General features: G+C 41.7%; 1 protein-coding gene across 9 annotated transcripts; it reads right to left on the bottom strand.

The window, feature by feature from the left end:
* Positions 1-1,705: 1,705 nt before the first annotated feature.
* Positions 1,706-13,971, bottom strand: LOC108515991 (GDNF antisense RNA 1). Of its 9 annotated transcripts, none has more exons than XM_017853221.1 (8): positions 13,882-13,971; positions 12,527-12,717; positions 12,006-12,087; positions 8,831-8,949; positions 6,047-6,325; positions 5,021-5,726; positions 3,228-3,387; positions 1,706-2,817 (listed from the first exon to the last, which is right to left on the bottom strand). In XM_017853221.1, the coding sequence occupies exon 8, from the start codon at positions 2,146-2,148 to the stop codon at positions 1,831-1,833; it is 318 nt and encodes a 105-aa protein (XP_017708710.1). In that variant the 5' UTR covers positions 2,149-2,817; positions 3,228-3,387; positions 5,021-5,726; positions 6,047-6,325; positions 8,831-8,949; positions 12,006-12,087; positions 12,527-12,717; positions 13,882-13,971; the 3' UTR covers positions 1,706-1,830. The 9 variants fall into 9 exon arrangements, with proteins under 9 accessions (XP_017708710.1, XP_017708714.1, XP_017708711.1 ...); XM_017853225.1 differs by having other exon boundaries at positions 5,021-5,134; XM_017853222.1 differs by having other exon boundaries at positions 6,297-6,325.
* Positions 13,972-14,008: the final 37 nt, after the last annotated feature.

Raw genomic sequence — 14,008 nt, 5'->3', positions numbered from 1 at the left:
AAGGGGTTTGAGCCACTCACATGTGTTTTACATTTTCTAATCATCCTGAGCTCTGTACATGGTGAGCAGACTGAAAAATGATGGTGGTCTTATTTCAACATCAATTTTTATCCATTCTATCTCCCAAGAATGCCAAATGATGGCTGGAGAGAATCTCACTTCTTGTTTCCAGACAATCAGAAGCTGGTATTTATGAAAAGTTAGAAGTGTGTGAAGTCGATTGCATGGCTAGAAGATCCAAAGGAAGATGGCAATTCTTTAAGATGTCTACATTCATTAAATTGGCAAAAACTTTAGAAGATATTCCTTTTAAATATTATATTTTCCTGATTAAAGTAAGTTCAGCAAACATTTAAGATGCCTACTGTATTAGGCATTGTTGCATAACAAATTACCACAACCTTACCAGCTTAAAGTAATATACATTTGTTATCTCAGTTTCCACAAATCAGGAGTTCAGGAGTCCAGGCATGGCTGAAGCAGGTCCTCTGTTCAGCTGTTCATACGTTACAGTTAAGGTGTTTGTCTGGAGGCTTGACTATGGAAAAAATCCACTTCCAAGCTCATTTGGATTGTTGGTAGAATTCACTTCCTTGTGGCTATGTGGCTGAACCACCTGTTTTCTCGCTAGCCGGTGGCTGGGAACTGCTGTCAACTTCTAAAGGCCACCCTCAGGTCCTTGCCACATGGGCCCCTCCATAGGCCCCCTTAAAACACAGCTACTTACTGCTTCAAAGCCAGCAGTGGACTGTCTTCCTTCAGGAAGGGCATAGTCCTCTTTTTAACGGCTTTTCCCTGATTAAGGTAGGGCCACCCAGTATAATCACCTTTGTGAGTAACTCAAGATCAACTGATCTGGGACCTTAATTATATCTGCAGAATTCATTCACCTTAGCCATATAATGTAATCTAATCAGAGAGTGACAGCCATCATATTCATAGGTCCCATTCATATTTAAGAAGAGATTTTCTAGGATATGGATGCCAGGGGGGTTGGGGATCTTGAGAGTGATCTTAGAATTCTGCATACCATACCTTCTATGTGCTAGGACGTGGCAATACATTAGTTATGAATCCTACCTACAAGAAACTACCAGGCTTTAAGCCAGGAGTGGTAATGTGTGCCTGTAGTCCCAGCTACTCCAGAGACTGAGGCAGGAGGAGCGCTTGAGCCTGAGAAATTGAGGCTGCAGTGAGCTATGATCATACCATTGCACTTCAGCCTGGGTGACAGAGTGACATCAAAAAAAAAAAAAGAAAGAAAGAAAAGAAAAAGAGAGAGAAGGAAGGAAAGAAGGAAGGAAGGGAGAGGGAGAGGGAGAAGGAGAGGGAGAGGGAGAGACAGGGAGAAGGAAAGAGAGAAAGCAAGAGAGAAAGAGAAAGAGAGGAAGGAAGGAAGGAAGGAAGGAAGGAAGGAAGGAAGGAAGGAAGGAAGGAAGGAAGGAAACAAAAAGAAAAGAAAGAAAGAAAGCTCACTCACAGCCTAACAAGGGCAGTGGATATGTGATAATAACTATTCCACGAGATATGTTCTACAATAGAGGTACATTTAATGTTCAGAAATAGCACAAAAGTAGTAACATAAACACTGATCTTTGTAACATAAATAGGAGTTCACGAAGGAGGCAAGCATGAGGAAGATGGAGGATGGGTTAAGTAGGATTGGCTCAAAACAGGTATAGTGTGATTAACAAATTACTAGTAATTTGATTTTGCTAAGATTTCAGCAAATGTGCTGAGCATTTTTATCTGCTGAATCTTGACTTGTCTTCTTCTTTAAAACAAAGAAAGAAAAGAAATCTAGTTGTCCTAAGGACCGGTCGATGGACCTCATGTATGTGTGTGAAAATGTTGTCCATGACTCATCCATTTACAACATGATGATAACACTGAGGGGAAAGACATATAGTCAGTTAATGCTTCAGGCCTATGAGAAAATGTGCTCCCAGTTTCCTTCTGAATGTGTGGACCTTTTACAATGAGAAGCTTTCCTTGAAATAATGTTTCATTCCAGAATGCTAGAAATGAGTCCATACCTACAGACATAACAACAGCAAAAGCTACGGCAATTGCAGAATTCCTGAGCATGAAGAACAGCAACCAAAGTTGGATGAAGCCAGGGAAATCACAGCGCCTGGGGTGACACATGTTGAGAGCTGCACCCCACAGGGTGGTGCTTTCGTAAGTTGCAACAAGATTCACTTTTGAAGCTTGAAGTCTTCTGACTCTTCTACCACAATATGTAAATACAAGCCAGAAAGCAAAAAGCCTCTAAAAATTACAGTAGCCTTCATGTCAACTCCAAAATACCTCTTGAGCCAAGAGGAAGATGACAACATTGCAAATGAAAATGCAACCATCTTGCACGCGGTTCAGCTCTGAGTGTTCCACTCCCACTGCCAACAGTCTGATGTGGGATTGTTTCTGGTTACTCAGACCTGCTCGAGTTAGTTTACCTCCCTGTGGCCTTCCTGACAAGCCATATGGATAGGAACTACAAAGTACTGGGAGACCCGGATAATAGTCTCAGTTCAATTCGTTCTTTCATTTATCCAGAATTGTTGGAGGACAAGTGAGTTTTCCACTTATTGGATAAATAAGTTTTCCAAACAACTGAAAATTTTGGCTAGCCACAAGATTTTTGCACTTTTATTGTTTAAATAGGGGAAATTCTCCTAAGATATGGAATATATTAAAAGCATGGTCCCTGGACCCTGAATACCTGGGTTTGAATCTCAGCTCCAACACATGCTTGCAGTGTGATGTTGGGCAAGGGACTGAACTTCTCTCTGCTTCCAGGGATAATGATAGTCCCTGCTTCAGAAAGTAGAAAGAGTAAATAAATTAACCACACAAAACAGAATAGTACCTAGCACATAAAAATTGTTTCAGTAAGTATTATTGTTATTACTGTAAACAGAATGACAGAAAATATGAGGCTTTTCTTCTCAGAATCATCACTATAACCACTAAGCAAAATATTGTATGTGTATATATGTATATTATTTACATATATAATATATATTTATAAGTATACAAATATTTTATGTATTTATGTATACACATACTTTATACAACCACACACTCACTAAATATATATATACACATATATATTTATGCATCCATCCATACATATATATGTATACACACACACTCTCTTTCTAGATGTAAATATATAAAATCATGCCCTCATAACCCACTGGAATACATTAAGGAACTACATTTACCTTAAATGACCTCAGAAGTTTTAGCTTCTAGTTTTTCACACCTTGTGTTTGCCTGTTTTAAACATTCTGGTCTCCTCTTTCATTGGCAGAACTGCTAGTAGCCATGTCTGGCTATGTCTGACTTCTTCCTGCCCTGAGTTGTTCTTCTATTCTTCCGTGACTGAGAAACCAGATTGCAAAGCTTGTTAGAGTTGTGGCTAACATAAGAGCACAGAGTTCTGAATGAGAATCTCAGAGGCTCCTCTATGAAGAAAATGGATGGGCTTTAATATTTGTACACCGGATCACCTGCTATGGCTGATCTGATCACCGTGTTTAGCTTGCTTTCTGATTCTTGAACCTGTTCTTAATCTGTGCTTTTCAGCTGTGCTCACAGGACCTTCAGGCTGTGTGAGCAGATTTCAGGGGCTACCATGGTGTAGAAAGGGGTGGCCAAGGTGGGGTTTAATCTAGGAAGGCTCCAAGCCCTCCATTTTTGCTTCAACCAGAGAAGCTCTGAGATGTTTTATATAATGGGCTTCTGCATAGGATGTCATTTGCAAAAAGGCTTCCGCTGCTACATTAATAAATAAAGTTGGCAACTACTGTTCTACAGAGTTATGTTTGCTAGATAAATGACATCTGGACATACACTCTTTTATGTATGTTTGAAATATTTCAAATAAAAAATGAGAGTCATAAGCCAAACCGACACTAGGGATTAAACGTAACAAAAATTCATATGTAATAAATGAGACTGGGCATCTACAGAAAACATTTCCAAATAAACCACCGTAACTATGATCTGTAAATTTTGTAATGATGTTAGGTTAACCCCACATCCCACCACAGAGCCACCACGTTAAAAGTCAATAAATGTAAAATAAGTATAATTTTAAGAAGTCTAAAATGTTAATGATGGCTACAAACAGACGGGGCTTGAGTTACATGATTGGGAAAAGGGGAATTTTAAGAATGGTTTGTCAGGGTTTTTCCAGAACTCATGAAAAGAGATTCTAATAGTTGATACTAGGTTTCTAGTCAGTAACATCCATACGCTGGAAATGGACATATGAGCATGATGGAAACAATCTTCCAGCAACATTAAGCTCCCTCTTGTTCTAACTAACTCCATCTTACTAACTGTATCAGTTAGAACTGTTTCGTCTGCAAGAAACAAACAAAAACCCCCACAAAAACAGCAGTGGTTTAAACAAGACCAAAATTTATTTAGTTAGTTAGTTGTTTGTTTGTTTTTTGAGATGGAGTCTTGCTCTGTATCCTAGGCTGGAGCGCAGTGGCACGATCTCAGCTCACTGCAACCTCCACCTCCCAGGTTCAAGCTATTCTCCTGCCTCAGCCTCCCGAGTAGCTGGGATTACAGGCGTGTGCCACCACACCCAGCTAATTTTTGTATTTCTAGTAGAGACAGGGTTTCGCCATACCGGCCAGGCTGGTCTTGAACTTCTGACCTCAAGTGATCCACCTGCCTCGACCTCCCAAAGTGCTGGGAATACAGGCGTGAGCCACCACTCCCAGCCAAGATCAAAATTTATATTTATCAGTTGAGAAGCCTGGAGGGAGGTAATCCAGGTCTGCCATGGCACTCGATGGTGTCAGGGGCCCAGACCTGCTCTACTTTATTGCTCTGTTATGAGCATCCGCCATTCTCAAGGTCTCTTCTGTTCAAAATGGCTGCCAGAGCTCCAGACATTGCAGCCACTTTCCAGACAACAGGGAACAGGAAGAAGAAAAGGAAATCCCTCTTCCTTCAAGGAGACTTTTAAGAAGTTTTACAGACCCCTTCTGCTTACCTCATAATGACAACAGCTTAGTCACATGGCCACACAGAACTGCACAGAAGGCTGGGAATTGTAGTCTGTATTCCAGACAGTTCTGTGCCCAGCCAAAACTCGGGTATTCTAGTCCTAAGAAAGAAGGAAAAATAGATATTGAATGACAACAAAAGTCTCTACCATGCCAAATTATCTCCTGATTCCTATTTCCACTTCCTGAGTGAACCCACTCACCCAGAATACAGTGGTATCCCATTGTCTGCTTTTCTCCCAATTATATTCTTAAAAATTAATTTTCAAATCAATGTTAAGCCACAAACACTTGTTAGGTGCCTATTATGATTTATACAATGGAATACTATTCAGCAATGAAATGTAGCAAACTATTAATATATAGAACTTCAATGAATCTTGAGAAAATTATGCTGAGTAAAAACAGCCAGAAAGAAAAACAGAGTACATGTTGTATGATTCCATTTATATAAAATTCCAGAAAAACACAAACTCATCTGTAGTGACAGGCAGCAGAATAGTGGTTGTTTGAGAACAATGGGAAGAAGGGGGGCGACTTGCAAAGGGACATAAGAAACTTTAGGGCTGATGAACGTGTTCATTATCTTGATTGCAGTGACGGTTTCATAGGTATAGACGTATATCAAAACTCATCAAGTGGAAAACTTGAAACACATGCAGTTGATCCTACATCATGTATGCCTTGATAAAGCTGTAAAATAGTTTTTTAAAAAGAACTTATTACATGCCTGGTGCTATACTAGGCATGGGAGGCACAAGATAAAGGTACAAGGTCCTGTCCTCAAAGGTCTCACAGCCCAGTAAGTCATCCTGATTAATGAATTAGGCTTGTGAGTATAGATAGGGTGAATAGATCCTGAGTCCCAACACACTAAGAAGGCACTCAGCCTACAGACCGAGGGTCAGACTTTGTCCCATAAGTACCCCCAGCCCCCAAACCCAGCCTGAAACAGGCTTCAGTATTTGACAATGAGGAGCACCATGTATACATGCACTGCTCTTTCAACCTACTTCTACTAAAGCTCTGGATACACATGGTGAACAATATGCTAATATCTTAAACATCCCACAGTAAATTGTATATTTTCCACTCTTAGAAATGGGATCCAATGACATGTTCTCTTCACTTTCCACATCTGTGTTGCAGAGCCAGGAAGGATTCATGACAAAGAAGTAGTTGGCACAAATGAATCTTCTGATGGAACAGTCTAGTGATACAGCTACTTGGAATCTGCTGTTTCCAGTGACCAATATCACTCACGTTTGACATCTCTTGGTATGGCTCCTGCGCTGTGTGCAACAGTGCAAGAGTGCAGTGTTAAGCTCTGAAGGCTCCAGATGGCAGCTCAGGGGGAAAATACTATAGAGCAAATTATTTTCTCTATTTCCTCCTCAATCTTTCCCCCCTAGTTCCTAGGGCTTATGAAGGTCCACAGAATGTATCCTTAGAACTGAAAGCTGTTGCTCCCACCTTTTCCACCTTGAGAAAAAAATATCATTAGTTGCAGTGCAGATAGTTTCATCACAAAAAAGTAACAAAATTGATCAACTGAAAATCCTTGCGGAAGAAGAGATTTTTTTGTTATCTCCCTTAAGCCCTTTCCATGTTGGTCTGTGGAGCCTGAACATCACTGAGTAGGGAATGTCATACAGGATTGCATTAAGTGCTCCCCACAACCCAAAATACCTCCCCTTTAGCCTAATACAACATCTGACACCCTTGCATGAATCCTTTTAGACTAAGATGCTGAGGCTGAATTGTGCTCTGAGAAAAGAAAGCAAAAACCCAACTGGCCTACATCACTGAGGAGACCTTGAAAGATTGATGTAAGATAGCCCCTGATGGAAGAGAATGGGCAGGGCCCACAGGGATGACCTGCAGAATCACTGTGGACCTGCTGGGGGGGTGACAAAGGACAATGGGAGAAGGAGGAGGTAGTGAAAATAAACTTTGGTTGTGCCAAATTTTCTGAAGAGCCAGCACTTCTTACTGTGAAAAACCGATCTGGAGCGAAGTGATGAATTATCCCATCCAAAATTACCAATTCTTTTCAAGCACTCCTTTCACTTTTATTCAATCCCCTAATAAAAGCAGACTTGCTGTCCTCATTAAGCCCAACGTATTGGCATCTGAAGTGTACTGATGTACTACTCATATGTTATTTCCCTAATTACACTGGAACTTGCAATGCCCAAGAACTCTGTTGATGAAAATAATCCTTCTGTAATATTTCCTTTTTGACTGGGCACCTCTGGGCATTAAAAACACATTTTCAATGAAAACTAGGAAGGGCTTTCTTAGTTCTTATCACATTAATCTTGTCATCTAAACTTTTCTACTGGAAAGCTAGCTTCTTCTATAAATCCTTTTCTCAAATTATTTTGGAAGCAACCTGAGATACTACATCAATGAGAAGGCCCAGAGCAGATGTGGGAGGAAAGAAAGAGGAATTAATGACAACCTTCAGCATTTATTCTTTAAAGACTAGCAGCTTAAACCCCCTAAATAGAACATGTGAATAATCAACTCACTCCTGAAGATGAAGGGAATAGTTTTATCTGAAACAGAAGTCCCTCATTATAATATGGTTTTCATGATCAGATATTTCCAAAGGGGCAGAGAGGTAGGGGACAGGGAGACATCAAAATATATCCATCCAAACCCAACATTGAAAAGCCCACAAAACACATTTAGCTACAAGTTGGAGTCAGTTCTAATTCCCAGTATGTCACACAGGCATCTCACAGCATTCACCACAACACCCCTGTGACTGTCCCAAGCACATCCACATCTTGCCCTTGGACAAGTCACACCTTGTCTCTGAGTCTCATTTCTCACCCACACAAAGGAAAGGTTTGCTTAAGGGACCTCTGCAGTATCTCAAAATCCATCCTATAATGGATATAGGATATATCCTATAGTGGAATTACACTGATGCTCTCCTAGTGGCCCTGCTGTGTCTTAATTTTTTGGTGCCTTAAGTCCTTACAGCATGACACTTCTCAAGACTACCCAAGGAAGCACACCCTCAATGTTTTGCAATACCACATGTTATTGTTTGGCTGTATCCCCACCCAAATCTCATCCTGAATGTAGCTCCCACAATTCCCATGTGTCATGGGAGGGACCCAGTGGGAGGTGACTGAATCATGGGGGCAGGACTTTCCCATGTTGTTCTCATGATAGTGAATAAGTCTCATGAGATCTGATGATTTGATAAAGGGGAGTTCTCCTGCACAAGCTGTCTTGCCTGCTGCCATGTAAGATGTCCCTTTGCTCTTCCTTCATCTTCTGCCACAATTGTGAGGCCTCCCCAGCCATGCGGAACTGTGAATCCATTAAATCTCTTTCCTTTATAAATTACCCAGTCTCGGGTATGTCTTTATTAGCAGCATGAGAACAGACTAATGCACCGCATCCAAAATGCCAAGAGAGAACCTCTTTGGGTGCATATTCAGAGTGGTTCATGGAAAAGCTACCAATGGAGGCCTACTGCCTGTTGAATGGACCTTCTAAGCACTACCAATGCAGAATAGCCCAGAACTAAGGGAGATTTGGCCCCTCAGGAGACATCTGGCAAAATCTGGAGACAATTTTGGTTGTTACAACTTAGTGGGAAGGGGTTGCTCCTGGCATCTAGTGAGTAGAAACCACAGGTGCTGCTAAACATCCTATAATACACAGGACAGCCACCAATAACCAACAACCATTCTGACCAAAATGTCAATAGTCCTGAAGTTGAGAAACCAGGCCTAAGTCCACAGAACCAGCGGTGTGGGGCAGCCAGCTCTTACCAGTGCATGAGAGTTAAATGTGTTCATCTCCTTCCAGTTCCACATTCATGAGGTCACTCTGGCAAGAAGAAATCTGCCATGGTGGGAGGATTTACACCACAGAAATCAGCAAATCAGCTCTACAAATCAAAGCAATTTTATGTCTGCGAGCAAGTTGTTAAACATTTATCAACACACGCTAATCCAAACTTCTAAAGTAACTCGGAAGCCCAAAGTTCTTTCAGCAAGAAGGCTATAATGTAGTGAGATGACTTTACCTACGGGCAAGAAGTGGGACTTCCTAACATTACCACAACAACCATGACAACAAGGAAGGACACAGAATGAGGGACATCGTGGGCAGGTATTGGAAGAGTCTCCTGTTCTTTGGTTCCATTTGCTTACTTATATATATGCACTGCCTTCTTCCAAAGAGCACTTGAGGGGACAATTAGGAAATACACAACAGGCTTGTTTACTAAACTGCTCAGAGGAAAAGCATAATGGAAAAATAATAATTCAATACATTTAATTTTGAAAAATTGACATACAAAAATAAAGATCAACACACAACAGGTGCCAAGACCGAGGAGCAGGCAAGCTGATCCTTCCGCCCCTAGCCCAGCTGCCTGAAAGACACATTTCCTAGTGGGTCCTGGATGCTGGTAAAGCTGGACTCTACCAGACCCCCCATGAGGAACCGCAGGGCCCCCTCTTGCCTTCCAGGGCTCCGCACGGAGGATGGAATGCCCTACAGAAACTCAAGCCACATTGTAGGGAAACCCTTTTCCAGCTTGCTCTTTATTGCTGTCTTGATATTTGCCTCTGGTTGCTATGGCAAAATCTGGCATTGGAATTTTTCTGGGAACAAATAGGAAATAGTTGTGGGGGAAGTTCAAGATCCTACATACATTTAGGTTTGGTTATAAACACTCATAGTAAAATAAAGTGTTGACTCATTAAACCCAAAATAAACCAAAAAAGGATTTTTTAAAATCCTCTTTCAAAAACTCTTACTTTGTTGCAAAGGTGACCAGCTGGAAAGTTCTTTGCCCTTATGGACAAGATCATCAGCAAAATGAACTAACAGGGTAGAGGACCGATCAGTTGGGAAACCGGTCACTCCATGCCAAGTCACACTCTGCCTTTAGCATGTTTCATTTCTGGAGCTGGAAGTGGTCACCTTACACAGAAGAAATTTTCCATTTGCAGGAGTGGATTATTTTGTCCAGTCTCACTGAGGAATATGCCAGGACTGCAGCCATTCGAACTCTGGCACCAAGGGTCTGGAAAAGCTTAGGAGGACATGCAGGCCTGTGGCACACCTTGAACCCAGATGGACTGGGTACCTCTTTGTTAGTGTCTAGTGATATAGTTTGGATGTGTGTCCCCACCCAGATCTCATGGTGAATTGTAATCCCTAATGCTGGAGGAGGGGCCTGGTGGGAAGTGTTTGGATCATGGGGGAAGATCACTCACGGCTTGGTGCCATCTTCACAATAGTGAGTGAGATGTTATGAGACCTGCTCATTTAAAAGTCTGTAACACCTACCCCCATCCCCAATCTCCCTTGCTTGCTCCTGCTTTCAATTTGTGGCATGCCTTTTCCCCATTCCCCTTCCGCCATGTTAAAATCTCCCTGAGGTTTCACCAGAAGCTGAGCAGATGCCAGCACTATGCTTCCTGTATAGCCTGCAGAACTATAAGCCAATTTAACCTCTTTTCTTTATAAATTACCCAGTCTCAGGTATTTCTTTATAGCAATGTAAGAATGGTCTAATACATCTATCTTTCCCTAAGGCCACTATATCTGAAGAGTTCCTGAATCTCCACTTTTCACCTAAGCCCCAACTGTTCTCTCAGTTCACATCCACAGCTCATATACCCTGACTTGTCTCCTAGGGCCAGCCATATATGTGGGAAGAAACATTGCCATCCATCCATACACAGTGAATTGAAGAGGGTGAAAGTCCTCTCCACCCTGAATGGGCTAGCCAGTGTGGTGTCCCTAGCATTCAAGGCTGTCATCAAAATACGAAGCCTCCTAAGAGATGTATGGAGAGGTGTCACATCATAGACTTTACCAAACATTTCAAAGGGGAGATTCTTCAAGTGCCATCTGTCTCCAACCTATCTTTTTTCCATCCCATCTCCTAATGTTCCCCCAAAAACCTAGCTCGGCTCCAGCCAAGCTCATACCTTACTATCTCTTGCATCTACCATAGATGCATCAGAAATAATGAAAAAAATGTTACTACATACAGCAATCTTTACTTATCAGAGTATCTCTAAAAGACAACATATTTATTTGGAGTAAATACTTAGGTAAGCCATTTGGGAAGGAGAGGAGAGATCTCAAAGTTGTGTTCAAATAGCAAACAGTGGTCAGTGAAGTATTATTTATAAAATAAGGGAGGAAAGAAAAAGCAACAGGTAACAGGAGGCAGGGCCTGTGTGGGAGGGGACTAAAGAGATAACACATGTAAGAACAACTATTTTTCTAGAAGTCACCACCACCTGACAGTGTTCCAACTTCTTTATATGAATCAACTCATTCAACTCTTACTACAATCGGATGAAGTAGTTAGTAATATTATCTCCATTGCACAGGTGGGGAAACAAAGCCCCTGAACCCTTCAGTAACTTGCCCAAGGTTACCTGGCTTGAGAATGGTGGAGATATAGCGAGTGATGGTCGGACTCCAGACTGTACTTTCCTCAGTGGGGAAGGCTCTGCTTGCAGTTGAGGAAGGACTGCAAAGCAGTAGACTTAAAAGATTTTAACAAATATAAGAAGTCACCAACATAAGACACACCATTGTCTTATGTATTGTTACCAAAGGAAACGTGCTGACAATCAGACTATGACATACCAACACAGCAAGACAGAGTCTGGTTTCCAAGATATCAAATACTCAACTAGGAAAAACGTACATATTGGAAATGATGAACACAGTATCAAAGCAGAATATGAATCTGTTTGTTGTGGGGGTTACAGTGAAACCTCCATCATCTTCCCTTTGAAACTCCACAGTAAACTCCACATTTCTCACAAATGCTTTCATGAGCATTGATTCTTGAGAGGAGGTGGTGGCAAAGAAGAACTCCTAGAAGTGCCATTTGTGTGTGTGCGCGGGTGCCCACATGTGTGCAGAGGCAGAGCAAAGACAATTTTAGCAAATTCAAAATGTACTTACCCTATATTTAGTTACGCAAAGAAAATGTACCTTCATTATTTTCTATAATTGATCAAATCTTTCTCCAGAGTCCTTCACTTTACTAAGTAAAGAAGGAAAATTACATGTCATCTAGTCCAATAATTTTAAATGTCTTCTGGATATTTTGGTATTGCAGCACCTCGTCCCCTACCATGCTCCACTTTCCCATTTTTCTCCAAGATGACCCCTGGGGGAAGGGTCTGCTTCATGTTGGTAGGAAAGGGGAGGAAGGTCCTTGACCCACATGATTCATATGTGCAGGTTCCTGGCCTGTCCTCCAGTTCATCTAGTTCCCACCCTAGAAGGTCTCAATACTGAAGTCTGTGGCTGATCAATGCCTGCTGTGTGCTCACCAGGGCCATGCTGACTCAGCTCCACTTAAGTCCTCACAGGAGCTGCATATCCTTCTGAGGTCTGGCTATGTCTCCCATTCTATCTCCACCCTGGGCAGTCCCCCGACTGGCAACCCCCTGATAAGCTCATCAGCTGGGACTACTTACTCATGGTACTCATGGCATGCTTGTTCAATGAGCTTGGGTGTGACTTCCAGTTCCTTCCAATCGCAGCTCCTTGCCAGCCACTACATTGAGGCTGTCATATTAAAGAAGCTAATTGCCATCCTAGATATACCAGTGATCTCCTGAGAGGCTCACCTATTGGCAGCTACCTGTGCCCAGGAGACAACAGTCACCTGAAGGGGAAACACAAACATTATACAATGTTGCAATTAGTGTTAATGGAATAAATAAAGATCAAGATCACCTACTGAGCACATTAGCATGCAGATAGCATGTTCTAGTCCTAGTGGATACTCAGTATATTTTCAGCTTAGTCCATGATTTCAGACTGGAGTTCCATGAAGACAGAGACAATGCTTATCTTGCTCATCATTGTATTTACATGCATAATGGACACTGAATATTTGTCAGATGCAAGCTAGAGTTTAAAAAGGAAAGAATAGCAAGTCATTTACATTAAAGGATAATGTTGTCTAGGCCAGTGGTTCTTAAGTGGAGATAACTTTATCCCCCAGAAGACATTTGGCAACATCTGGAGACATTTTTGGTTGTCACAACCAGGGAGGGGACGCTACTAGCATCCAGAGATGCTGCTCAACATTCCACTATGCATGTGACACCCCCCAAAAAGCAAAGAATTATTTGGCCTAAAATGTGAATAGTGCTAGAACTGAGAAACTCTGATCTAAGGATTTGAGAGCTACAGATCATGGTGTGCTGGTAAATGTTAACAACAGGCTCTCTGGGTAAGGGAGGGACTCCTGATTCATAATGTTTACCAATTTACGTGAAATAAATACTACATCCATGGCTGATTTCAAGCTCCAACAAGACATCATGAAACACACAGTTGAGAAAAGGACACAGCAGAGCACACTGTTATATATTTCCACCCTGCAGTTACAATAGACAAAAATAACCCCAACAGCATAGACAATAGTAACATATAGTAAAACAATTTGAAAGTAATGAATTTCGAGTATCATTATTACTAACTTTGTTTTTAACGAAATTTCTTTAAATGTAAGTTTAGGCCATTTCACTTTTATAATGGCTGTATTTAATAAGTGGCTCACAACATTCCTGAAATTTTAACATTGGCCCTTGTGAGTCCGTATGAGCAACATACCTAGTCAGGGATAATGCAAATGGGAAGAGATAAGTTGAAGCGTTGGAGGGAGGCAAGAGGACAAGCTGCAAACATCAAACAGTGCCCTTGGCCCGTGTAGCAAGAGGAGGCTGAAGAGCAACTGGGGAGACATCCTGAAGCACGGAGCACCTTGTGAGATGTGAACATGGGAGCCGCTCAGAGGAGAAAAGGTGTTGGGATGTGTTACCTAATGGGTGACTCCAGTTGCTCTACTTTGAAACATTAAAAATCCAGCTTCCAGCTGGTTGCGGTGGCTCACACCTGTAATCCCAGCACTTTGAGAGGCTGATGCAGAAAGATCACTTGAGGTCAGC

This window comes from Rhinopithecus bieti, unplaced genomic scaffold (assembly GCF_001698545.2).
Source record: "Rhinopithecus bieti isolate Rb0 unplaced genomic scaffold, ASM169854v2 scaffold_34818, whole genome shotgun sequence".
Taxonomy (NCBI): domain Eukaryota; kingdom Metazoa; phylum Chordata; class Mammalia; order Primates; family Cercopithecidae; genus Rhinopithecus; species Rhinopithecus bieti.
Note: the sequence above shows the minus strand (reverse complement) of the source record. Positions and strands in the feature narration are given on the sequence as shown.